Source organism: Aricia agestis, chromosome 4 (assembly GCF_905147365.1).
Source record: "Aricia agestis chromosome 4, ilAriAges1.1, whole genome shotgun sequence".
Lineage (NCBI taxonomy): Eukaryota > Metazoa > Arthropoda > Insecta > Lepidoptera > Lycaenidae > Aricia > Aricia agestis.
The window spans coordinates 852,079-877,782 of NC_056409.1; the positions used below are offsets into that span (position 1 = coordinate 852,079).

A 25,704-nucleotide genomic window follows, 5' to 3' on the forward strand; every position below is an offset into this window, starting at 1 on the left:
AGACAGACACTGTCGCATATAATGTTAGTATGGATTTTTTGTTCCTGGTGATGCTGATGCTTACAAACCAGTACGAGCCATGAACAAACTGTGACCATATGCAACCGTAATGATAACATGGCTACATATAGCCAAGGGCAATGATAAGGCTGTTTCTCAATAACTCCGATTTTCTATTTATTCGTCGAACAGCTGGTAGTTTGTAGTTCAGGTTTACTATACAAAACCTTCTTGGTTATCTTGCAACTTTGTTCTGTCCTAACCTTCCTAACCCGTTTTTCTTCTCATAAATTTCTTTGCAGGTCTCAAGTTTCAACTCCCAGACTGCTCCCCTATAAGCCCCGAATTGTTTATATATTTTCTAAACATAGATACTACATTTTATTTCCGAAGATCCGACCTAACGAAAACACGATATCCTTAAATCTCGATAAGAAAAAATCACAAAGATGCATCGAATTTCCACGAACTTTTCATAATATATTGCCATAACCGTGCATTAAACTAAGTTAATATTTTAACACATTGTATAAAATTCTATCATTGAGAAACTGACTTAGCGGATTTTTAAAATGTTGTATATTTATCGAAAATTCTCAATAAGAAAAAACTAGTTTGGCTATGAATCCGCGTCGTCCTTTTTCACCTGGTATATGAAAGACGGGCGTGAGTGTGAAGAGAGAAGGACGATGTTTGATTTTTTGCGTTTGTCGCCCTCTTAAGCATGTTCCTCGGGAACTTCTAATACATAACATCATAATTATTCGTTATAGCACCTTAATCCTCCTCATTCATTTGGTACTTCTCAAGTCTCGACGTGCAATATTGATTTCGAATCATCTAGTAAAAAACCTGATCCCCATGATAGTATTATTAAGTATATCTCGTAATTATACGTATTTAATATTCTCCTACCTTAGAAAGGATGGTTCAATAATATGACGTCATGTAATAATATTATTGAATATAGATTTGCTCTACATAATAATAATATACGTCATATTCATAGACTACAGTCTACATTGTAGACTGTACAACATTACTATACAGGCAAACGTCTCAGTAACAATAGGCACTTGCGGTTGTGTTAATCGTTGACGGTGTTGTAGGACACCTTTCTATTATTTTCATAAGGTTAACATTATGCTATGCATGAAATCTTCTGCTTAAGTTATCCATACTAATATTTTAAATGCGTAAATGTGTCCTTTTGTCTGTTTGTCTGTCTGTTAACTCTTGTCTCTTCACGCCCAAACCGGTGAACCGATTTTGCTAAAATTTGGCATGGAGATTTGGAGATACTTTGGAGTCCCGGGAAAGGATATAGGATACTTCGTATCCCGTAAAAATGTACGGTTCCCGCGTGAAAAACGATTCTAGGCGCAACGGATTTGCGGGCGTATTCGTATATAATATGTAAGTCTATATCAGCGTCTGAACAAATGTGCCAAATTTCAAGTGTATGTTACATGTATGTTTTTTATGTTTGTGCTCGCATATATCTGGAACTACAAGTCCGATTTGAGTAATAAATTTTTTGTTGTACTAGGTATCGTTCAACTTAGGGAATAGTGCAAGTTTCATAAAAATCGGTTTAGTAGTTTTGGAGATAGGGAATTTTAATTCTCACGTACAATTTTGATGTCGGTTTTATCTTTTTAATGTGTAAAAGCTGACGAAACCTATGTTGATTTACATTTACGATCAGGTCGCTCATTGCTTGACGTGTTTTACGAGAAACTAAAGTAATGTCTCATGTTCCAGTTCCTACGCGAGGAGCTGCAGTACGACAGCGGGTACGAGAAGCGGCAGCGCGCCTTCCACCACAACGACGACATGCACATCTCCGTCAAGGAGCTGTGGCAGGCGTGGCTCAGGTCTGAGGTAATGACGCTGCTCGGGTGAGGGAACATTTATAAGGGGGCAAACGAGCAAACGATGGAAAGCTACCGTCGCCCATGGACACTCGCAGAGCTGCAGGTGCGGCAACGCACGCCTTTTAAGAGGGAATACGCTCTCTTGTTGAAGGTTTGCAGGTCGTATAGGTCCGGAAATACTGCTGGTGACAGTTCATTCCAGAGTTTTGCAGTGCGCGGTAGTAGCGCAGTGATACTGGTTTGGTCTCTGAGGGGTAAAGTGCTAAAATCGACTGTATTGAGTAGTGTATCTTCTTTGTTTATGTAAACGTTTTTTTAACGTATTTGAAGAAAGAAACACTTTTTTGCTGTTACTATTTGTCTTAATTATTGTTACCCGCTCCAAACCCCCTAATTAACATTTACCCATATTAGTGTGTGGCACTACAAGTCAGCAGACTGGGATGGGATGCGGTCGTTTTTTGCATCCTATCCTTGGGGGCACGTGTGCTTCTCGCCGGATGATCTCGACAACACTGCCAACTCTGTTGCCGATGTGGTGATGCAGGGGATGGAACTTTTCATTCCGACCTCTGTATTGCCAACTGGCGGCAGATTTCGTCCCTGGTTTGGTTCATCCCCCAAAAAAGCTTCTCGCCGGAAGCAGGAGGCTTACCAATCCTGGGCCAACGCAGTGTCTGCTCGGGATTTAAATACCAGCACATATAAAAAGGAGTACAACCTTGCCTCTAGGTCCCTCAAGAAAGAGATTACTCGGGCAAAGCAACAGCACGTCAATAAAATTGGCAAGAGACTTGCGCGCCTCCCCTCGGGAACCCGTGCATTCTGGTCTCTGGCCAAAGCTATTGAAGGAAATTTCTGCAAGCCAACCCTACCATCCCTACACGTAGGAAATGGATCGTTGGCCCAGGACGCAAAAGACAAAGCCGATCTTCTGGGCAAGCTCTTTGCGTCAAACTCGACCCTGGATGACGGGGGGCAGAAACCGCCGACCATACCGCGATGCACGAGCATCATGTCGAATATACGGTTTCATCAGCGCTCAGTGCGAAAAGCCCTCTGTTCCCTTGATATCCAAAAGTCGAGTGAGCCTGACGGAATCCCGCCTATTGTGTTGAAAAAGTGTGCTCCAGAGTTGGCTCCGGTCTTGACGCGTCTTTTTCGGCTCTCCTATTCCACTGGCATCGTCCCGGCTTCCTGGAAGACAGCCTTGGTGCACCCGATCCCCAAAAAAGGTGATCGCTCAAATCCTTCCAACTACAGACCAATCGCTATAACCTCTCTCTTCTCGAAGATAATGGAATCCATTATCAATAGCCAGCTTCTTCGATACTTCGATATAGCCAGGGATTGCTAAGCGACAAACAATACGGGTTCCGTAAGGGTCGCTCGGCTGGTGATCTCTTGGCATACCTGACTCATCGTTGGGCTCAGGCAATTGAGTCGAAGGGAGAGGCATTGGCTGTTAGTTTGGACATTGCGAAGGCCTTCGATCGGGTTTGGCATAAAGCGCTGCTATCAAAGCTTCCATCATACGGGCTGCCCGAGAAATTATGTAAGTGGGTCACTAGTTTCTTAGCAGTCAGAAGCATAAAGGTCGTAGTTGATGGCGAATGCTCGGAAACTCAGTCTGTTAATGCTGGTGTCCCTCAGGGCTGTGTGCTATCGCCTACTCTATTCATACTGCATATCAATGTCATGTTACAAACCAAAGGCATTCATTGCTATGCGGATGATACTACAGGTGATGCTGTATATACCGGCTCCCCTAATATTTCTCGGCAAAATGTCACTGAGAGTCGAAACGAACTTGTGTCTAAGGTGGAGAATTCATTGGAGAAGGTCTCTGAATGGGGTAGACGTAACTTAGTCCAATTCAACCCCGCCAAGACACAAGTCTGCACGTTCACCACTAAAAAGTCACCAATGGTCGTTTATCCTCGTTTCGAGGGCACATCTTTAACCATCTCCCCTAGCATTGAGATACTTGGCGTCAACATATCGAGCGAAGTCCAGTTCCGATATCATCTTGAGGGTAAGGCCAAATTAGCCTCAAAGAAGCTTGGCGTTCTTAACAGAGCGAGACAGTACTTCAGTCCGGACCAACGCCTACAACTCTACAAGGCGCAGGTTCGGCCTCATATGGAATATTGTTCTCATCTCTGGGCAGGGGCACCAAAATACCAACTGCTCCCTCTGGATCGTATCCAACGAAGGGCTGCTCGAATTGTTGACTGCCATAGTGTTTCAAACAGCTTGGACCCCCTGGAATTACGCCGAGATGTTGCTTCACTCTGCATCCTCTATCGGTTGTATCACGGGGAGTGCTCTGAGGAATTGTTCGGAAGCATACCACCTGCAACTTTTCGCTATCGTCCCACGCGAAAAACATACCATCCTCATCACCTTGATGAGTGGCAGTCTTGCACAGTGCGTTTTTCGCGTAACTTTCTGCCGCGCACTGTAAAACTCTGGAATGAACTGTCACCAGCAGTATTTCCGGACCGATACGACCTGCAAACCTTCAAGAAAAGAGCGTATACCCTCTTAAAAGGCCGGCAACGCACCTGCAGCTCTTCTGATATTGCGAGTGTCCATGGGCGACGGTAGTTGCTTACCATCAGGTGACCCGTTTGCTCGTTTGCCCCCTTATTTAATAAAAAAAAACCGAGTTGCGGTAGGTTCTATGGTACCCGCAAGTCTGCCTTAAACGAGGAGTGGAGCACCATGGGGTTTTAGTGGCTAGACTACGCAGTACGCAGGGCCCACGTAAACTCTGGCTGATATCCCCAATTCGATGCGTAAAGCATTTCCGCATGTAAAAAAAAGGGTGAAGCTATCAAGTACAGCTGGTAATGCTGGTACGTGTTTACTTCCAGGTGCACAACTGGACGGTGGAGCAGACGGTGGAGTGGCTGTCGGACTCCGTGGAGCTGCCCCAGTACAGGGCGCAGTTCCTGCAGCACCGTGTCACCGGCGCCACGCTGCCCAGGTGAGCACTGAGGTGTGAGGAATATGAGGCTTAGGGGAAGAACTGAGGTGGCCCCACATTTCCCGTCGATCTGTCAGTAGTGGCGCAGAAAGGAACGGGTTTTAGTAGGTAAAGCTGCGGCCACTTACCATCTCACCGGCCGCAGCGAGTCCCCGGTTGTCCCCCAGCGCCGCCGGAGATGTATAATGGCATTTCCCGACCCAAAAAATAAAAGGGAACATACTAACTAACCTAATCTAACAAAAGTTAATCCTATTTAGGGTGAGTTGCACCATAGGCGTTGTTATAGTTAAGAGTTGAGGTAAATTTTAGCAATAACTATAACAATAACCACAGAGTTTGACATTTGTTAAATTTAATAGGGATGAGAGTATAAAAAATGAATTATCCGTTGATATAGAAAAATTGACATTTAGATATTGATATTAAATTATTTTAATTACATATTGCATTTTTTCTTGGAGCTATAGAAATTGTCATGATTTTCTCCCAACATTATTCGGGCAGGAAAACGACATTTAATAAGTAAAGTACCTAAATGTTGCAAAAATTACATTACAAGTATCCAGATAAAAATATTCCTGTTTACTACAACAAACATCAAAAAGACCTTTATTTAAAAAAAAACTTTCATTTCATAAAAATAATTAAGAAAACTATGAAGTTACTATAGATTCGTTCTCAGTCTTAGGTTGGGTTAGGTTTAAGACTTATTTAATTTATTTCTCCAGTATATTCATCCTAAGCTTAAAAACTAAGAAATCCGTATAAAATATTACATACTTCATAATCGTATTTATGAATGTAAATTGTGCGCTTCAGGCGTAGGTGGGCATTAATAAAATTAATTAAACTATTAACTATCGTGATCGATATTGATATATAATATAATTTGCCACCAGAGAGCCGGTAGTCGGTAGGGTCTTTCGTGTCAAGTGTCGCGTCAGACAGACATAATAATTTGACACGACAACTGACACGATGGACCCTACGGCTACATAGCGCCAAACATCCGTTATTAGAGGTAGAGTCAAGGGATAATGGAATATACTTTGTTTTTCAACACAGTCCTTTATTTTTCAACCTTTTTACCTATTGCGTAAAAATATTGAAAATAACTGTTTTTCTTCTTTGACGTTATATAAAAGGCTTTAAGTTCTAAAAATAACTTACCTACATATCTTATGGCTTATACATATTTAACCTTATAAACTACTTAAATTCATCTTTGTCGGCGACATTAAAACTTATAAATGAATAGTACTATTATTATTATTATTATTACTAATAAAATAACTATATTATAACAAATATTTGTTATATTGAGATAGTATTACAATTTACAACATTTAGGGCCTATTTCACCACTTTCTGGTAAAGTGCCGAATAGGCTATTCACAACTTTTTTGACAGATTCTCCATACTTTATCTGTCAAGTTAAGTCGTGGCAATTATAATATTACATAGTATGTACTATGGATTAAACGTATTTGAAATTATATATTTTTATTTTATTTTACATAAGATTTAGTGGCAACCTTACACCCGCTAAAATGGGAGACATAAAATTTGTGAAAAGCCGTGAAATAGACTTTGTTTATAATAAAGTTTTTTACAACAATAATTATTGTATGTCGTGGTTTGGTCAGATGTTTATTTGTACTGCAAACTGAATGCGTCTCACAGGTGCTTTAAAAATATGTTGCCAACGGCGAGGCTGCCACTGTAACGAAATGCAGATTTTCTGATAATATTCTTTATTTGAATGTTTCTTTATCTAAACCAGCTATACTCAACCTGCGGCCCACCGGGCCGCTTTATCAGTGGTCGCGTAATTGCAAAAAAGTACAATGTTTGTGGCCCGTATAGAAAAAAGGTTGAGTACCTAAACGAATGAGACAATCATTTATTTTATGTGCAATGAAATGCCTCATGAAGATTATATCTTCTAATATTATATAAAAAAAGTCGGGTTTTCCTTCCTGAGTCCTTCCTGAGAGAGAACGCACGAACCGATTTTCACGGTTTTGCATTCGTTGGAAAGATCTCGGGCTCCGTGAGGTCTATAGTAAAAAAACAGAAAAAACTTCAAGAGAAAAGCAGGAAAACGGAAAATCACTTTATGGCAAAACAACGTTTGCCGGGACAGCTAGTCTTCTCTAAATCTAATGATTAGATTGTTTTCTTTGGTTAATTATTATTTGATGCTACTGCACTCTGCAGCATTATACATAACCTCGTTATGGATGGACCAGATAGTTTTGATCTCGTTTTTAAAAGATACAGCATTCTTACTTAAAAACATTATCATTATAATATTACTAGACGACACCCGCAACTCCGTAGCGCCAAAATTCGTTCATCGCGCTGAAACCGTACATTTTTCCGGGATAAAAAGTATCTTGTGCCCTTTCCCGGGACACAAAGTATCGCCATGCCAAATTTCAACAATACGGTTCAGTAGTTTGAGCGTGAAAATGTAACATACAAACGGACTTTCCCATTTATAATATTATAGTAGGATTGATAATCATATCATATATATCATCATATCTGTCATCGAGACTTCAAAAGAACAGTCACGTTACAAGTCGCTCCGAAGTTTTTATTAGAATTTGTAGTAAATATCAAATGTTCAACCGTGCACTATAGTGAATACTGTGGTTCAGTTATTGGAGTTTCAAGTAATTAAATTATCTCGGTTTTTGGTACTGTTTAAAAAGGTTAAATTTACAGACAAAAGTGATTAGTGACGGTAAACAGAAGTGAACTTTTTATTGACAAGTGACATAGACAAAACGACGAACGCAATAGTTTTACAACTACCTACGTGTTTTTATAAGTGTCAACGTCAAACATTGATATTGATAAAAAATTCACTGTCATAGACTCGAGTGCTTGTAGCCTTGCGCGATAAGTAAGGCACGAGTATCCAAAAGGCCTGGGATCAAATCTTGGTGTCGACATCGGACTTTTTCATATCTATTTCTGCATACATAATGTCTGAATGTATCAGCTGTGGTGTAATAGTGAACAAAACTGATAAAATAACTTGTTCTAATTGCAATCTTATATACTTTTAACTGCGACGGGATTTAAAAGGTTGAGTAAAGCAGCGCGCTCAACATGGAACTGTCCCCGTTGCTTGAATACACATAAACCAAATAAATCCACAATATCCGATGATGATGTCTCGCAGGAAAGTTCTGATGGCGAGGACGATAAGGACAGCCGTATACGACGTATAATAAGCGAAAGAAATCAGAAACACGATGCGTTCGGAAGTGAAACATATGATTCGTGAAATGTGAAATCAGATCAGAAATGGATGATTTGCGTAAGCAAATCGAAGAATTAAAATTGTCCGGATCTTTTGATATTACTCAAGTGAATGATCTAAAAAAGGATTTTGCAAAAATACAACAAGAAAATTCTGATCTTCGCTCTCAAAATTCTACCATGAGGAGTACTATTGCCTAACTAAAATCTCAAATAAATACTTTAGACCAGAATTTGAGGGAGAATAACCTGGAAATTAATGGTTTACCAGAAAATAAGGATGAAGTGTTACTAGATATCATAACTCAGATAGCTAAAGTTGTATCGTATGATCTAAGAGATTTTGATATAATGAACATGCGGTATGCGGTACAACAAATCCCATAGCGATGACAAATTAAATACATCAGTTTTGGGCTTCGCTGGTGATAGACGCCCAATTTTTGTATCCGAACATCTCTCTCCAACATACAAATCACTGCATGCAGCTGCAAGATTGAGGGCCAAGGAAAAATCATACAAATTCGTCTGGGTTCGCTATGTAAAGATATTTGTTTGTAAGAATGAGAACTCGGGAAGTATTCTAATTAAAGATGAAACTAGCTTAGATAAAATTGTCTAATATCTTTAGCTTAAGTTATAATTAATTTTCATGTTTATAAATTTTTTGTTGTCTCAATGGCTGTTTCTATCTTTTATCAAAATGTAAGAGGAATTAAAACAAAGTCACATGAATTTTAAAATGTCTATCTTAAATTCCGATTACGACATAATTTGCTTAACAGAAATTTGGTTAGATGACTGTTTCTTATCTTCTGAATATTTTGATGAAAGATATACAGTAGTACGACGCGATCATAGTTCTCAATTCAAAGAATTGTATTCCAAAGCACATGGTGGTGGGATTTTAATAGCTGTTAGCAATAAGTTTACTTTTGTTAATAAAATTGCATGGCAAACATCTGTTGAAGATATGTGGTTATGTATTAGTATAGGTAGTGTCTGTATAAACCTATGCGTAGTCTACTTGCCATCCTATATTCCCTTTCACATTGTGTCCCATTTCTTTGCTAGAGCCGAAGAAATATGTTTACAATATAATGACAGGACTACTTTAATTATTGGTGATTTTAATCTTCCGAATATCAATTGGCACCAATCTGATGATCCATTTTTAAACACTATTGATCCTAAAGCATTAGTATTAAGAGATTTCCTTTGCATCACCGCTTGTAAACAAGTAAATAACATCTATAATGACAACGGTAATATCCTAGATCTTATTATTGTAGACGAAAACACAAATACTGCTGTCAGCAAAGCCTTCCCCTTGAGTAAAACTGATATTCACCATCCACCAATAGAGTTCACTATTAAAAAAACTTCATATTCTAAATTAAATTATAATATTTCAAAACATAATTACGCATTTAGGAAAATGGACTATGAGGCATGCCTCCATGACCTTCAATCTGTAAACTGGGTAGAGTTTAGTTACTTAAATTGTAATGACTTCCTTCACAAATTTTATAACATATTATGGGATAAAATTGAATTATACACTCCTAAGTGTAAGCCAAAAAAACAATGCTACCCATGTTGGTTCTCACTTTCACTTATAAAATTTTTAAAAGAAAAACACAAGTATACAATTAGATTTAAAAAGTACAATAATCCCCGTGATTACGACACATTTGTTTCCTTAAGAACTAAAGCAAAGAATGCTATGGATATCTGTTTTAGACAGTACATACACAGGATAGAAAGTGAATTGCATTCTAATATTAAATCTTTCTGGCGATATACAAAATCAACACAGGCTCGAATTAACGTCCCAAATCAAGTTTGTTACGGTGACCGTGTGGGAGTAGGGGGTAAGGATATTGTTAACCTATTCGCTGAATATTTTGCGTCTGTTTATCATGACCCTCAAAAACAAAATTCATATTCTTGCTCGATGAAATCTAACTACTCTATTGCTGACATAGAAATTACTGAGGACGAAATTCGGAAAAGTATAAAGAAATTAGAATTAAATAAGGGCGCAGGACCGGATGGAATACCACCGATCTTCATTCGACTTTGTGTAGATGCTCTCGTAAAGCCACTTCACATTATATATAATAAGTCTATTAAAGAGGGATTATTCCCAGATTTATGGAAAATTGCACATATTGTCCCGATTCACAAGGCTGGTTGTTTGAATGATGTCACAAACTATAGACCAATATCCATTTTGTCACAATTTGCAAAGATATTTGAAGGACATGTTTATAATGTTGTTTACTCCCATTTGCGTCATATTATTAATCCCAATCAACACGGCTTTGTATCTAACCGATCAACCGGGACAAACTTATTACTTTACACAAATTTTATAACAAACACCCTCGAAGCTAGGGGTCAAGTTGATGCCATCTACACAGATTTTGCCAAAGCTTTTGATCGTGTCGATCATTCAATTCTATTTACAAAATTGGAGCATGCCGGTATTCATGGCAGTCTTTTACGTTGGTTTGAAAACTATTTACACAATCGATCACAGTTGGTTACACTCGCGGGATATGAGTCGATACCAATTTTTCCACGTTCTGGTGTACCTCAGGGATCCAAATTAGGGCCTTTACTTTTTTTAATTTTTATCAACGATCTTTTGGGTCTCATGACATGCTATTGTTTAGCCTATGCCGATGATTTAAAAATATATTACGCTATAAAGAATTTAAATGACTGCATAAAACTTCAACACAATCTTGAAACTTTACACAAATGGTGCATCGAAAACCGAATGTCTTTAAACATAAAAAAATGTCAGACTATCACGTTCACTAATAAAAAAAATTATATTAATTATGTTTACCATATTAATGGATCTCGTCTGGACAGAGTCTCTGTGATTCGTGACTTAGGGATTATTTTTGACAGTTCTCTATCCTTTCATCAGCATATTGATAATATGGTAATAAAGGCTAAAAAAATGCTGGGCTTCCTTATACGAATGACAAAGCCATTTAGTAACAATTGCAATCTTATTCTTCTTTACAATGCCTTAATACGTAGCTGCCTGGAATACTGTTCTAGTGTATGGTCTCTCTACTACTCGAAATACATAGATAGTATTGAATCCATTCAGGCTCGTTTCGTAAGACAACTTTGTGTAAGAAATGGACTCCGAAAAGACATACCTATGTATACAGACAGATTGTCACACTTCAAGATGATTTCTTTAAAAGAAAGACGAAATAACTCTGATTTACTCATGTTACATAAAATTATAAATGGCAACATTGATGCGGAACTGATTAACCACTTTAATTTTAGAGTAAGTAGTCATATTAGGCGTAAACAACGATTATTTGAAATTCCAACCTCAACTTTGAATACCACGTACAACAGTCCACTAACACGCATGGCACGACTTTATAATGAAAAACTGTCCACTGTAAAAGATAATAATTTTGATATATTTAATATGAAACTTTCGTCATACAGACACTACCTTTTAAATATTAAATAAGTTAAATATTAGTTAAAATATTTTGTTGTCTCGAATCTTAATTTGATAAATGTCATGCATACCTATAATTTGTGCATATACTGCTTAAAATATTATTGAATATGATATGTTTTTCAAATGTGTTATTGTATATGTACTGTTGGTGTGCTAAATAAATAAATAAATAATTATAAATTATAATATTATTAGGTAGATAAGTTGAACAGGAGATTATTATGTAAGTACTCCTTTTAGGTACAGCAACTGGAAGCATTGATAACTCAAATAATATGCGTGGTTATCATGTGACAAGATCTTTTTTTTTTTATCCCGAACTCTAATGATAAATAGTCAGTACTTAAAATGCGACCCGGTCTCCAGACGCGGTTCGGCTCTGTGATTGGTCCAAATTTTGACAGCCAACCAATCACAGAGCCTGAATCGTGTCTTGAGACCGAGATGCATCTTGAGTACTGACTATTTATACCAGCCTAAATACTGAATTTCATGGAAAGGCACACGGCCGTTATCACGTAACCGAAGTCCGACTACATACACCCGACAAGATGACGCGTGCAACTCCGTTTCGCCAAAATTCGTTTATCGCGCGGGAACTGTACATTTATTCGGCATAAAACGTATCCTATGTCATTTCCCATGAGGCCATGACTCAACGTACATCCATACCTTTCAGCAAAATCAGTTCAGCGGTTTGGGCCTGAATTAGAGGTAACCGACAGACAGACAACTGACAGAGGGGAGACTGACGGACGAACAGACAGAGCTTTCGCATTTGTAATATTAGTATGGATTGTCTCGCTTAAAGAAGATGCTTACAGCTCCATGTCGTTTCAGGTTGGCAGTGAGCAACATGCAGTACCTGAGCAATGTTCTGGGCATAAAGGACCCCATACACAAGCAGAAACTCGCGCTCAAGGCGATGGACGTCGTACTCTTCGGCCCACCTAAAGGTAAGTCCTGTTGCAATGGATTTAATACTGATAGCTTGAATAAGGTTTTTAAAAATGGATAAAATAAAAATAATTGAGTACTCTCTAGGGCAGGGCTTCCCAGACCTTTTTTTACTACAATGTGTAAAGATGTGCTTATTCATTATTATTTGCTTTAACAGAATCCACTTGGCACTTATGTTGATCTTAATTCTTAGCGACGACTGGACAAACAATTTGGGAAGCCCCGATCTATGACGCAGGTCCATATTTGGCTACAAAAAAAGCCATTAAGCTATAGTGATTTTCGCTAAATCATTATGAGTCAACAATGATTTTAAAAGTGAGCTATTGTTATGTTATTGTAATAGCCTGTTTTGTCAACAAAATAAAACCGATTTAAAAATATTGTGTGAAGATCAAGGCCTTTCTAGTTCTACGGGTGTTCATATTTTTAAAGGATCCTACTTGAATGACTTTTAAATTGTTTGTTTTGTGTCTATACAAGAATAGCATTGTACGTGTAGACAGAGTAGTTGTAGTAAGTAGGAACTAATTAACAGATTTCTTTTTTTGGTGAAAAATATAATTTAGCTACGGTCGTCATATTAAATTTCTCCAAAATTACTCAAGTGGTTATTCTGATAATTTAATCCAAGAAATCATAATTTGGTAACGAAGGATATAAGAGCACAAAACGCAGTCCACCTTTTTTTTTTTTTTTTTTTTTTTTTTTCGAAAGGGTCTAAGCTACTGGTCTGGTTAAGACCATGGTAGTTTAATCGTGGCTATAACTAGTCTGTTGCTAGTTGGTTTGGAAATAAACAATGAGGGGGGCCTGGCCCCCTCCCCTAAAGTCACACGTGTGACATTCTAGACGGGCAATATTGGGGAGAGCTACGAAAATAAGCTATTTTTATCTGACGTGGGGACACGGGTCCCCCCTGCTCTTAAGGGATCCGACCCCTTACTCACTCTCAGACGAGTGAGGCTGCTCGCGCGCGGTAGCACAAACTAGCTGCGTACGAGTTATCGCGGTAGACGAGCTCAAGTTATTAATGTTATTGCTTAAAAGAGGGCCGTCCCTCTCCCCTTCCGAGACCGGTTGGGGTGACATACGCGTGTATGTTCTAATGTCAAAGTAATTGGTAGAGCTCTCTACGACAATGTCGCGGTCGCGGTCATGATTTAGGTGTGTTCCTATGCTATCCGCATGCGAACTCGAACCCGGGATCGAGCTCGGCATCGGATTTCGGTCGGTCTGTCTGTTTGTCGTTCGGGTCGTGTTAAGTCCTCGGGGAAGGCGCCGGCGTCGTCCCCGGTGCAGTACTAACCACGCGGGTGAGTGTGATTTGTGTTTACGTAACTGTACACAGTACGTTACGTATTCTGTGATGGGGTCTACAGGGTCGGCTAAGATATGCTTAGGCCGTCTGAAGGGGTATCGGAATGATGGCAGTCCACCTATTATGGCAAACCAGCAGGCTGCTTTTGACCATGATAGCAATATAGAAACGGTTTCTTTCTACGGAAGAATAGACAAAGTGACAGTTAAACAAATGAATTCCGCCATTTTATCACTAAAATCTGTCAGTCCATTCTTTCACGTTGAAATGATACAATTTAAGGACCGAATATTGCATTTATATTTATATTTATAGACGCAATTTTATTTTCGGGACGTATGGGGGGGTGGTCAATAGAAGCTTAACCTCATGTTTGTGGGGTTGCCACCCTTGTCCCCCGGCCGCCAACTTGAAAAAAGGGGACAACACTATTTTCGTAATATCTCAGAAACTATACATCTTACAAAAAAATTGTTAAATTATAATTTGTTGCAAATTATTTTGCCTACAAATAAGTTTTGTTCTTAACTTTTTTTAATACAGTTTCCAAAAAAAAAACCTCAGACCTGAATTAGCTAGTGGTACCGCGCTATTCCTGACTATCCTGACTCCTGAGTGAGGAAGTCGATCCATCTTTGCTCACTCTTGTTGGTGAACGGTGTTTCATAGCTTACATCAGCCTTTCCCAAAGTGGGCGATAACGCGCCTGTGGGCGCTTAAGGTCTAAAGGGGGTGTGGGACCCACAAAAAAAATGGGGGCGTTGTGTAGAGCCCTTGGGAGTGATTTATTTCATCTGGATTCATTTTAAATAGAAACAAAGGGGGCGCCAAAATATAAATGATTCTTAAAGTGGGCAGTAGACAAAATAAGTTTGGGAACCCCTGGCTTACATATACGGCACTGGGCGACCGTCCAGGGCGCCGGATAAAAGGGGGCGCTGAAGGCAAACAAAAGGGGCGCTAATTTTTTCTTCAAAACCAGCATCCCGGGCGCCGAAGAATTCTCGCCCAGGGCGCTAGTAGTGCTAAAACCGGCCCTCTCTGTGTCGAATATTGCGAGATGATTGCGAGGTTGGATTCGCAAAAAAATGTAGCCATCAAGTTCGCGGCCGCCATCTATTACAATGGTCAATGTGGCGGCGTGTGAGGCTTCGTACAATGCAGCGGCGTGGTCGCGCTATGTGATGTAACCACGCGTTGTGTTAATAAACTCCCATTGTGACCACCAATTGGTGACAAATGGAGACTACAGGCTCGCACACGAAACTGCGACGCGACGGCCGACGTCGCCCCGCAAATATTTGCGATTTTTTAAAATGTTTAAAATGAGATTGGAATGGTTTTACCACCGATATTTGCGATGCGATGTCGCGTCGTAGTTCTGTGTACGAGCCCTCTAGCGAAAGGTTGTAAATTAATATGTCAGCCACTATACTACTAACGAGACCCTGATTAGTCTTAATAATTTGAGGACTGGCGCTGTCGCAATTACTATGAGACAATAATTCAACGAAACGCATATATTTATCTATATAAGTATGTGTAAAGAACGCTCAATCAAAATATAAGAAAAACATTAAAAAGTTTATGGTCATAAATATAAAAACCCTCGACCTCAACGAAACTACCAATCGCTGGGTTCGTTAAAATTTAAATCGCTTTTAGTCGCACTAAATCGACAATACCGAAAAAAAGGGTATAAGGTTATGTGAACAGAGCCTGGATGCTCTGTTCACTTAACCTATAAGAAAGTAAAAATAATTTAATTAATTTCGTTGAGGTCGAGGGTTTTTTATATTATAATTTATAACCAATTGACCAATTAAATAGTGTCAATCACGTCTAATATTCTTGAAAATATCAGACCGCAATTATAGATTATATTTTAAAAAATCACAAATTAAAAATTGCAGTCTACGTTTCTATAATTGCCTATAAAAACAATCAGTTAAGATTTTCCTTGACAAACAACGATGTTGCATAGCGGAAGCGTGTCCTGGCAATTAGCGGCAGTGTGGCGACACTACAGTTACATCACAGCGCGCGAAGGAAGTGATCTGTCTTCAATGAGTCCGCGACGATGGCTGCGATAGTGTTGTTGTTGTAGCGTTGTATATGACTGTTGTTAGTTGTTAGTGTGATAATGACTCTGTTGTTCCTGTGATGGTGTTGTAAATGACTCTGTTGTTCCTGTGATAGTGTTGTAAATGACGCTGTTGTTCCTGTGATGTGTCGTGATGAGTCGGATGTTCCTCGACTATGAATCGGTGAATGAAGGCAAATATTAATTTGTTATGCTATGTAGTGTGTTGTAGGTAGGTACTAAGTTTTAGTTATTGTGGTAGTGTTTTATAAAAACGTGGTAATGTGTAATGAAATGTAGATTTTATATGTGACGCAAAGAAATTTTCCATTTCCAAAAAATCCCGAAAGAGCTGTCTTCATAATAATTTAAAATACTAGGTAGAAGGAAAAAGAAAAATCGTCATTTCATAATCATGACGGGGACGGACCCTTTAAGGTGACGCCGCGTTAAAGTAAAAAACCGTGTTGCCTGTTGGATATGTTTTAGATTGCTTGTTTTCTTGTACAAAACTGAACAAATTATTATTAAACAATGCTAGTAAGTTAAGGTGACGCCGCGTTAAAGTAAAAAACCGTGTTGGATATGTTTTAGATTGCTTGTTTTCTCATTTCTATGAGAGGCCGGCCCGGTCTCTCATAGAAAACAAGCAATGGAACAGCAAAAAATGGAAAGGGCGTAAGCGACAAAATGGTTTTTGTCGCGTAATTTTAAAACCATAAATACATTTCATATAAGCTATGGGCAAATTAAGGTGTATGCTTGAACCAATCTATGTAAAAGGGGTGCGAAGATTTTGGCCGCTCTACTGTCCCCTATTGTGTTTTTTCGCGTTCGTATTCGTGAACGCGGAAAAAAACACAATGGGCAAGGCTCCATATAAAAATCTTCATACCCCTTTTGGAAGCTTAAATCACTCTCCTCTGTTGGCAAAATGTTACAAAAATCTCTAGTACAAAATGAATTTAAGGCGACGCCTTGATAATTTGGCTGTAGCGATATCGATTTTTCTCAGCAATGACTAAAGCTAAGAAATTAAAGTTCATTGTCAGTATTCATCATGTCTTGTCTTTGAATTACCCATAGCATAACACGATTGGTCAACTTTTATAACACAGAATAATCAATCAAAAAGACCTCTGTAAAAAAAGGGATTCTAATTTTGCCAAAAGAGGAGAGTGATTCAAGCTTCCAAAATTTGTACATAGATTGATGCTTGAGCATACACCTTAATTTGACCATAGCCCATTTCATATAAATGAAATATGTTTATGGTTTTTAAATTACGCGACAAAAACCATTTTGTCATTTACGCCCTTTCCATTTCTTGCTGTTCCATTGCTTGTTTTCTATGAGAGACCGGGCCGGCCTCTCATAGAAATGAGAAAACAAGCAATCTAAAACATATCCAACACGGTTTTTTACTTAAACGCGGCGTCACCTTAACTTACTAGCATTGTTTAATAATAATTTGTTCAGTTTTGTCCATTAATTCGCGTGTGAAACATATTTTACTTCGGTATGAGTTATGTAAACTTAAAGATAAATAATTATTTATATTTTTGCTTAAAATAAGCTGATGTTAACTGTGACCTGATTCATAATATGCGTGCTGCGAATTTAATCTTCAACAAGTGATTACAAGTTTGCATTTAAGTAGAACAAAATATTATACCATGCATGATGCAGCCTATACCTACCTGAACAGGTTAGTTAGATAACAAGCAGTAGACAATGTGCCATCACCATTCATTATATTTCCACTTCAGATATCAGAGATACCTAAATCGGATATTATTCTGAGTGTAATTTTTTTGATTAAGTACTTAGTTGATTTTCTTGCTTGGCGAAACAAAAACTGATTTACCCAGCTAGTCTAGTAGAGAAGTATATTTCAATCATTGACAAACGAAAAATTGGCTCGTTATTTTTTATTTAACCTAAATTTAAACTTCTAGATTCTCGCAAGCATAGAACCTGCGAGAATATAAGCTGGAACTGATATAATTTAGAATACAATAAAGAATATCTAGCCAATATTTCATTTATATACTAAAATTTATAAAAACTGATATAACCTGTTCGCATATTAGTTATCTCAACTATGTAGACGATGATAAACTGCTCGGTTTTAACTTCTATTGAATTATTTGAAGAATTCGATAACTACGAAACCTCAAACCTGTCTTTGTATTTTTCTTAGATTTTCCTGGCGAATTAGTTCCGCTTAAATCTTGAATCGTTGTATTGCAACTAGTAATTATAGTCCTTTTGAGTCTAAAAATTAGATGGTATCAGTCAAGGGCATTGTTTCCACCCACTAGTATTTACCAAAGGTTATAACTTACATAATACTGGGAATATAGCACAACATAAATGGACAGCGTGAAATCTATATAATTTCTCATTAGCAAATGAATGCTAAATCTATAAAATCTAAGAATACGAATCCTCCATCCTCGGATATGAAATATGTAGGCGATACGGCTGTGATATTAAATGAAGAAAATTAATTATAACTTAGGAATTTAAGTGTACTAATAGTTTTTTGGAAAAAACATAATTGCAAGAGGAAAACAAAGAATAGCATTATTAATAAATGGAAGAAGCATAGCAAGAGGAAAATTCACCCGTAAAACTACAAGTCTACAACCGATAGATTGTTTCGGACAGTTAAACAGTTTAACTATAAACAAGCACAAACTGTGTCAAGATAATCGTTTTATAATTCCACACTCCACAGTTGTTACAATAACTTCCTCTACCGCTCTGAAGTCTGAACAAATGTTGCCTGCACTTACGACTTTATAGTTTATATTTATATTATTCGTGATGAAAACAGTCAAATCTCATGTTATAAGTGACTCTCTCTCTCTCCTCACTGACTTCTAGAATCTAGGCCCTGGTTCACAATGCGTAATTCCAATCGGATTCAGAAACTTCAACGCGCGACATCCAGTAGACGTTCGCCGCGCTAGGCATTAACCAATGACCGCACGGTAAAGTTTCCTAAAATCGTGAATCGCCCTGCTGTAAAGAATCGGAGGCACTTTTCTTAAATCGATAAATTCATAGCCGTGGGGTCCATCCGCCTCAGATTTTGTTGCAGAGACAAAAAGCATATTAGCACGACATCCCTATTTCTTTAAGCGTCCCTTAAACTATGTTGTTTTTAATTATTCTATTAAGAGATGGCGGAAGAGTTACAGCAGGCCGTCTTCTCAGATATATACAGGTTTTCTCACAATATCTTTCTTTACCGTTTTAGTGTCTTCTAAAATGTAGATTGCTCATTTCCGGCGATTTCTAGCTTTATTTTTAACCATTCAAAGCAAAAATAACAAAAAATTCAATACAAGGCCCTCAGTATTTAATTCACACAACATCTGGGAAGCCCCGATTTGTTGATAAAAATTGCAAAAAGTTAAACTACATCTACATGGCAATAAAAAGTTAAAATTATTGAAGTGTTAATATTAAATTCTTAACACATCGATGTTATTGGTTATTCTATTAATTAATACAAGTATTGATTTCGTGATTTACCTCTTATCAGTAAGATTTCTTCTTCTGTCTTGATCAGGATTTTTGTTGACGGATATTTTTAAAAGTATTTAAGTAACACTTTCAAGATCTTCTATTTTTATTAAGGGCCAGGCCACAACACTGCGTTGCGGCGTGGCACCGCAAAAACTAGATTGCTTTTCAACGGTTGTTTTTGGGTGAATCTACTCAAAATGTTATTTTAGGCCAAAAATTGTGTTTTTTAAAAAACCCTTAAATATTGCTCTGAATGTTTCTGGTGTTAAAAGACACCGAAATAGAATTCCCTTTCTGTAAGAGTCACGAAAAAAAATTAAATAATTTAAGAGATATTTAATATTAAGTAAAAACTGTTGTTCATGACAATGACAAAATTTGTGGAAAATGACGTGTTTACTTAGAATAATGACAATTTGTTGAGAATAATGATTATTTTAAAAATCTTATCCATATTCGTGCTGATTATATTATTATTATTATTATAAACGCCTCCGTGGTCCAGTGGTCCAGAGCGTGGCTCTTGACTCAGAGGTTTGATTCCCGCGTTGGAAACATATTGTTAATTGTTATTTCCAAGTTTAGTAAGGACTTAGGACATTGCAAGCTGATCACCTGATTGTCTGACACTCAGAACAGGAAAATAAGGTCTGACAAGTAAGATGATCCATGCTTCGGATCACGGATGGGCATGTAAAAGTCGGTCCTGCGCATCTCTCGCCAGTCGTGTCGGTCGTCCGTCCCACTGGGTTATGAGAGTAAAAAGGAATAGAGAGTGCTCATGTGTACTGCGCACACACTTGGGCACTATAAAATTACTCCTGCGTAACTGGCCTGGTTTCAATGAAACCAGCCACCGTCGTCGAAACCGGTGTGGGGGTTATTATTATTATAAGTAAAAAATAGGATTTTCAATAAAACTTGTATGTTAGTAAAAGTGTTGATTTATTATAAAAATGTATTTCCTAAAATATAGCTAATACCAAAATCTGCCTTTAAAAAAATATATTCTACCTTTTCGAGTCACCTGCAATAAAAAATGTACACCTGTTAAATAATAATAATTCTGATACCTATTTATTATTTCTCAAATAATATTTTATTATCAAACGTTCCGCGCGGCTTCGCTCGCGTAAATTAGATATTTCACAGACAAATTAGGGCACAAAAAATAGCCTATGATCCTTCACGTGGTCAATTTCTTAATTCTTATCAGTTATCTGTACCAAATAACAGAAAAATTGCTCCAGTAGCTCGTGAGATAAGCCCCTTCAAATAATTTCCCCCGTTTTTTCCATTTTTCTCTATTTCTTAGCTCCTATTAGTCTTAGCGTGAAAAAATATAGCCTATAGCCTTCCTCGATAAATGGGCTATCTAACACTGAAAGAATCTTTCAAATCGGACCAGTAGTTCCTGAGATTAGTGTGTTCAAATAAGCCCTCTTTCAAATAATTTCCCCCCGTTTTTTCCACATTTTCCTCTATTTCTTCGCTCCTATTATTCTTGGCGTGATAAAATATTCCTTATAGCCTTCCTCGATAAATGGGATATCTAACACTGAAAGAATCTTTCAAATCGGACCAGTAGTTCCTGAGATTAGTGTGTTCAAATAAGCCCTTTCAAATAATTTCCCTCCGTTTTTTCCACATTTTCCTCTATTTCTTCGCTCCTATTATTCTTAGCGTGATAAAATATTGCTTATAGCCTTCCTCGATAAATGGGCTATCTAACACTGAAAGAATTTTTCAAATCGGACTAGTAGTTTCTGAGATTAACGCGTTCAAACAAACAAACAACCTCTCCTGCTTTATAATATTGAAGTGTAGATAACATTTTTACTACTTTTCTTACTATTGTACTACTATTTTTCGAAAATGTGTCAAATAACTACCTAATTGTAATATCGACATTGCATCGATTCGATATATTTGTCCCTGATTTCCTGAAATACAGTTACAGATTTGGTCATTATTCTGAATGATCGTCATTATGTTTTTAGGGCTATTCAGGAAAAAGACGTTCAGGAAAATGAGGAATTCACTAAATTCGTTTATAATTAAGTATTGATATAAAGAAAACTAAGAAAATTATTAAGAACTTAGAAATGTTGCGGGCCTTTATAACTTGGTATAAAAAAAAGTAGTGAAAAACAGACAAATGTTGGCACACATCGAGAAATGTAAATGACGTCTTATTTGGAAATTTTTGTAGAACGTATTTCAAAGACTCACCTGCATAAAACGAAGACCTCTATCCACACCAAAGCACTGCGATCAAATAAAGTGAGCCAGCAGATTTTATCGCAAAATAGGTTTCAACCCGTCACGTTGAGTATATCGGCAAGGCATTCAAAACAAACAATGCGCAGGACAATGACGCGAATTTTATGAACATTTTAAAAATATAATTTTTAGTTATTTAATGTAAGTTGATGTGTTATTTGTTGGTATCGGATAGTTTATTAGTTCTTTATCTTCAAATTAACATTAAATTTTTAATCCTTTCTAGCTCATTTTTTTTTATAAATAATAAATTGTAAGCGGCAGTATCGAAACGACATGCAAAAATAATTTGGTACTTTTTTTTATAATAACTTTTGAAATATTAACTCTACTTTCAAATAGTTTTAGCAGCATTTTCGTAAGTTAATTAGACATTGAAATGTGTAATGTTACATCAAATTTACGAAGGCGTTTTGAACCCAACTTCGAAGACATGAATTTAGTCTCTCTCAAATATTCGCCCTTTTGCGGTACGACGCCGCAACGCAGTGTTGCCTAGCCCTAAGGGTTTGACATATTTTTCATAATATTAATATATTATACGTCAAAACTTTAATTCAATGAACGTTGAGCAAATAGTTAAATGTCTCCGAGGGCGGCTGTATGTTTCCAACTCTCCACGGGCGACAGATATAAGAGGTTTCTTATTCTCTCATAAGGATATTAATGTATGTAGTGCTATGCTCTCAAGAATGCTTTAAATTATGTTAAACCACTTTTTTATATATTATATCTACACAACACACAGGTTGTCAACCTGTTTATTAAATGGCTATCATCTAATTGTGTGGTTTAGTTACAGTTTAGTGGTAAGACAGCACGGCCGTGATATTATTTAATTCATATTAAAATTTTAATAGAATGTCTGTTTGCTCTTAGCTAAGCACAGGTACAGCAAGCTATCGGTAAGGATACTAGTTACTACATATTGTTAGTGTTGTATAGCATACGTTGTAAATATTCATCACGCGAGTGTGTTGTAAAATAATAAAACAAAATACCTCTATGAACTTGGTATTCGGTGTGTATCACAATAATATAAAGGCCCTAACACGAGCAATGCGACGTCACAAACGATGACTATGAGACGTCCTAAGGTCTAATAATATCCTATAAAACTTATAGGAAATTACCTTATTGACATCTTAAGGTAAGATCACACACATCTTAAGGTAAGCGCTCTATACAAAAAGTTTGCCATTGTCCTCTTACCTCAGAAGTCATAGGGAATAAATCAATCTTACCCTTTAAATGCCCCAACTTATATTGCCCGGGCAAAATCATATTGCTCGTGTGAGAGCCTCACTGTCGTGTAGAGCATGCCCTCCCCCCCCGTGTGCCGACCCCCGTTGAGATGTTTGCCCGTGGCCGCTTGTTGCAGAAGGCAGTAGATGGAAGGACTGGCTGCTGGCTTCCCTGCTGCTGGGCGCGGCTGTGGGCGGCTGGGCGGCGCTGAGGGCGGGCCGCGCCAGCAGGACCCAGGTGCAGAGGATGCTCAGGGACATGGAGCACCTGCGGAAGGCGGAGATGGCGCTGGACGACATGCAGAAGGAGCTGGAGAAGGCCAAGCTGGAGCAGGTGTGTTGAGCTGATATGCCCATCGTAGAACGGATCCGGCGCTTATGTACGGTCGCGGAGCAGAAGGTCCCATCACAGAAATTGATTCACGGAGCCAGATGACCGACCGACATTATTTAGTCGGGCTATGTCAAGCCAAGCTGTTAGCTAACAGATCATATAACCCCACCAAATATAAGTCCGCTATTTACCTACGAGTCAATGTCTCTGGTAGTACGTTGACACCGCTATAATATGTTTTTAACTCGCGATAATAATACAGTGGCCCTTCTATACACGTTGAAACGAGATAGCTATATTATCTTTCTTTTTTCTTTTCTATTAAAATATGTGCACTTTCTGGTTGTTAACTCGTTATTGTAATATTCCAGGAGAACGTAAACACGGAGAAGATGAACCTGGAGAAGAAGCTGCGTGAGGCGGGAGACATACCCCTGCTCAACTCCGCCTCCTCCGACCTCGAGGTGTCGCAGCTTAAGGCAGAAATTGAGGTACCGACGGTCAAACATACTTCATCTAAAATCTAAAGGGGAGTTACACGTGTCGATTTCCGTCGTGCGGCTAATCGCTTCACAAGTCGCCTGAGCACGCCGTATCGACCGTCCGTTTACTGGTGGCTAAAATTGCATGGTACTCGGCCATTTCCTTCGACACCGAAACACCTTATGCGGCGGGCGATCGCCTGCAACTGATAGTTTACATGGTCGATTTTAATCACCAGCCGGATGCGGTGGGCGGGCGGCACGCCTAGTAGTTTTAAAATAAAAAAATATAAAGCTGATAATTTTGACTCGTGTCGCCAGATGCTACGCGGAGAACTGCGGAGGGCGGAGGGCGAGCTGGAGGACCGGTGCTGGGCGCCGCCCGCCGGCCTCCAGCAGTGGCTGCAGCTGACGCACGAGGTCGAGAACCGCTCCTACCTGCGGAAGAAGCAGCAGGCGGACATGCAGCTGCAGCAGGCCAGGGAGGCGGTGAGTAGTGCAGCGATATCCTCTATCTCTTTCTCGGACCTATGGAAGGGAGAGCTGGCAGGCGATAAAGGCGATATTCTTGGTCTCTCTCTGTCATCCACTAGATTGACATTGTCAGCCTCTACCTACGTTGGAAGTAGCAGGCGGACATGCAGCTGCAGCAGGCCAGGGAAGCGGTGAGTAGGCGATATGGTCCGTCGCTTTCTGTCTCCCACAAGATTGAGAAACACCTCTACCTGCGTTAGAAGCAGCAGGCGGACATGCAGCTGCAGCGGGCCAGGCGGTGAGTAGTGCAGCGATATCCTCTATCTCTTTCTCGTACCTGTGAAAGGGAGAGCTGGAGACTTTCAGTAGCGGAAAGGTGAAAAGTAGGCAATATAGTACTCCGTCTCTGACTCTCTGACAGAGCAGACATAATGTACGGTTCACTAACACGTACAGTGAACTTGTACGGCTCGGAATGACATTGAGCCAGCACGTACATTGAACCGGCACGTTTGCTTACTCGTCATTTAAACTTGTACGGATCGGTATAACTTGTATAAATTTATGCATTTACGCAGAACATTATCGAATAACAGAGCAAGAACAGAGCAATAACAGAGCATTATCAAGCAGCAAGAGCGTATTATTTAACACCTATCATCAGCATTAGCATCTCTATCAGCATCAGCATCTCTATCAGCATCAGCATCTCTATCAGTATCAGCATCATCCAGCATCCATCATCCAGCATCCATCAACTGTAGGAGACAACCCCTACATATGGTCCTTCGAGCAAAGAATCAACGCATCTGTGGATTATCAGGAGCACAACCTACCAGCATTGAGAAGAAGCTGTAAGGAGCATCATCATCAAGGTCACAGCAGCTCAAGACGTACAGCACAACATCATCAGGTACTGCAAGGAACATCACTTATCATTTGGTGTGTTTTTATTGTCTTGATACGGTAGCGAATCGGCTCAACCGGTCTCCCACAAGCGGGTCGCCCCGGAAGAGTTGAGACAGAACGCACATACTGTAAAGACTCTTAACACCCTCCATCATCATGCAAGAGCTACTGGCACGTCAGAGCGCTATAATTAAGGAGATCGAGAAGATCCACATCAATTATAAAAAGGACTCCGCAATTAGAAAAACTTGGGAGTGGATACAAACAGCTGGGATCCGTTATTGGTCCACATTCTGTGCAAAAAGCTAGATATGGATACTTACAGCGACTACAAGGAGGCTCGCAAAGAACCGCGCTTTCTTCCTACTCTCGAAGAGTTTATGACATTTATTGAGAGCAAATTTACAGCCCTAGA

At 38.8% G+C, this 25,704-nt stretch overlaps 1 protein-coding gene across 3 annotated transcripts in view; it reads left to right on the top strand.

Moving 5' to 3' along the window:
- LOC121725885 (stromal interaction molecule homolog) overlaps positions 1-25,704 on the top strand; it is a 54,896-nt gene that overhangs the window by 16,795 nt on the left and 12,397 nt on the right. For 2 of the 3 annotated variants that reach the window (XM_042113044.1, XM_042113046.1), the window contains 6 exons: positions 1,765-1,884; positions 4,757-4,869; positions 12,500-12,615; positions 23,228-23,424; positions 23,796-23,915; positions 24,228-24,395. In XM_042113044.1, the coding sequence (XP_041968978.1) occupies positions 1,765-1,884; positions 4,757-4,869; positions 12,500-12,615; positions 23,228-23,424; positions 23,796-23,915; positions 24,228-24,395 (834 nt within the window). The remainder of the gene's footprint in view (positions 1-1,764; positions 1,885-4,756; positions 4,870-12,499; positions 12,616-23,227; positions 23,425-23,795; positions 23,916-24,227; positions 24,396-25,704) is intronic. The other variant, XM_042113045.1, reaches the window with a different exon arrangement.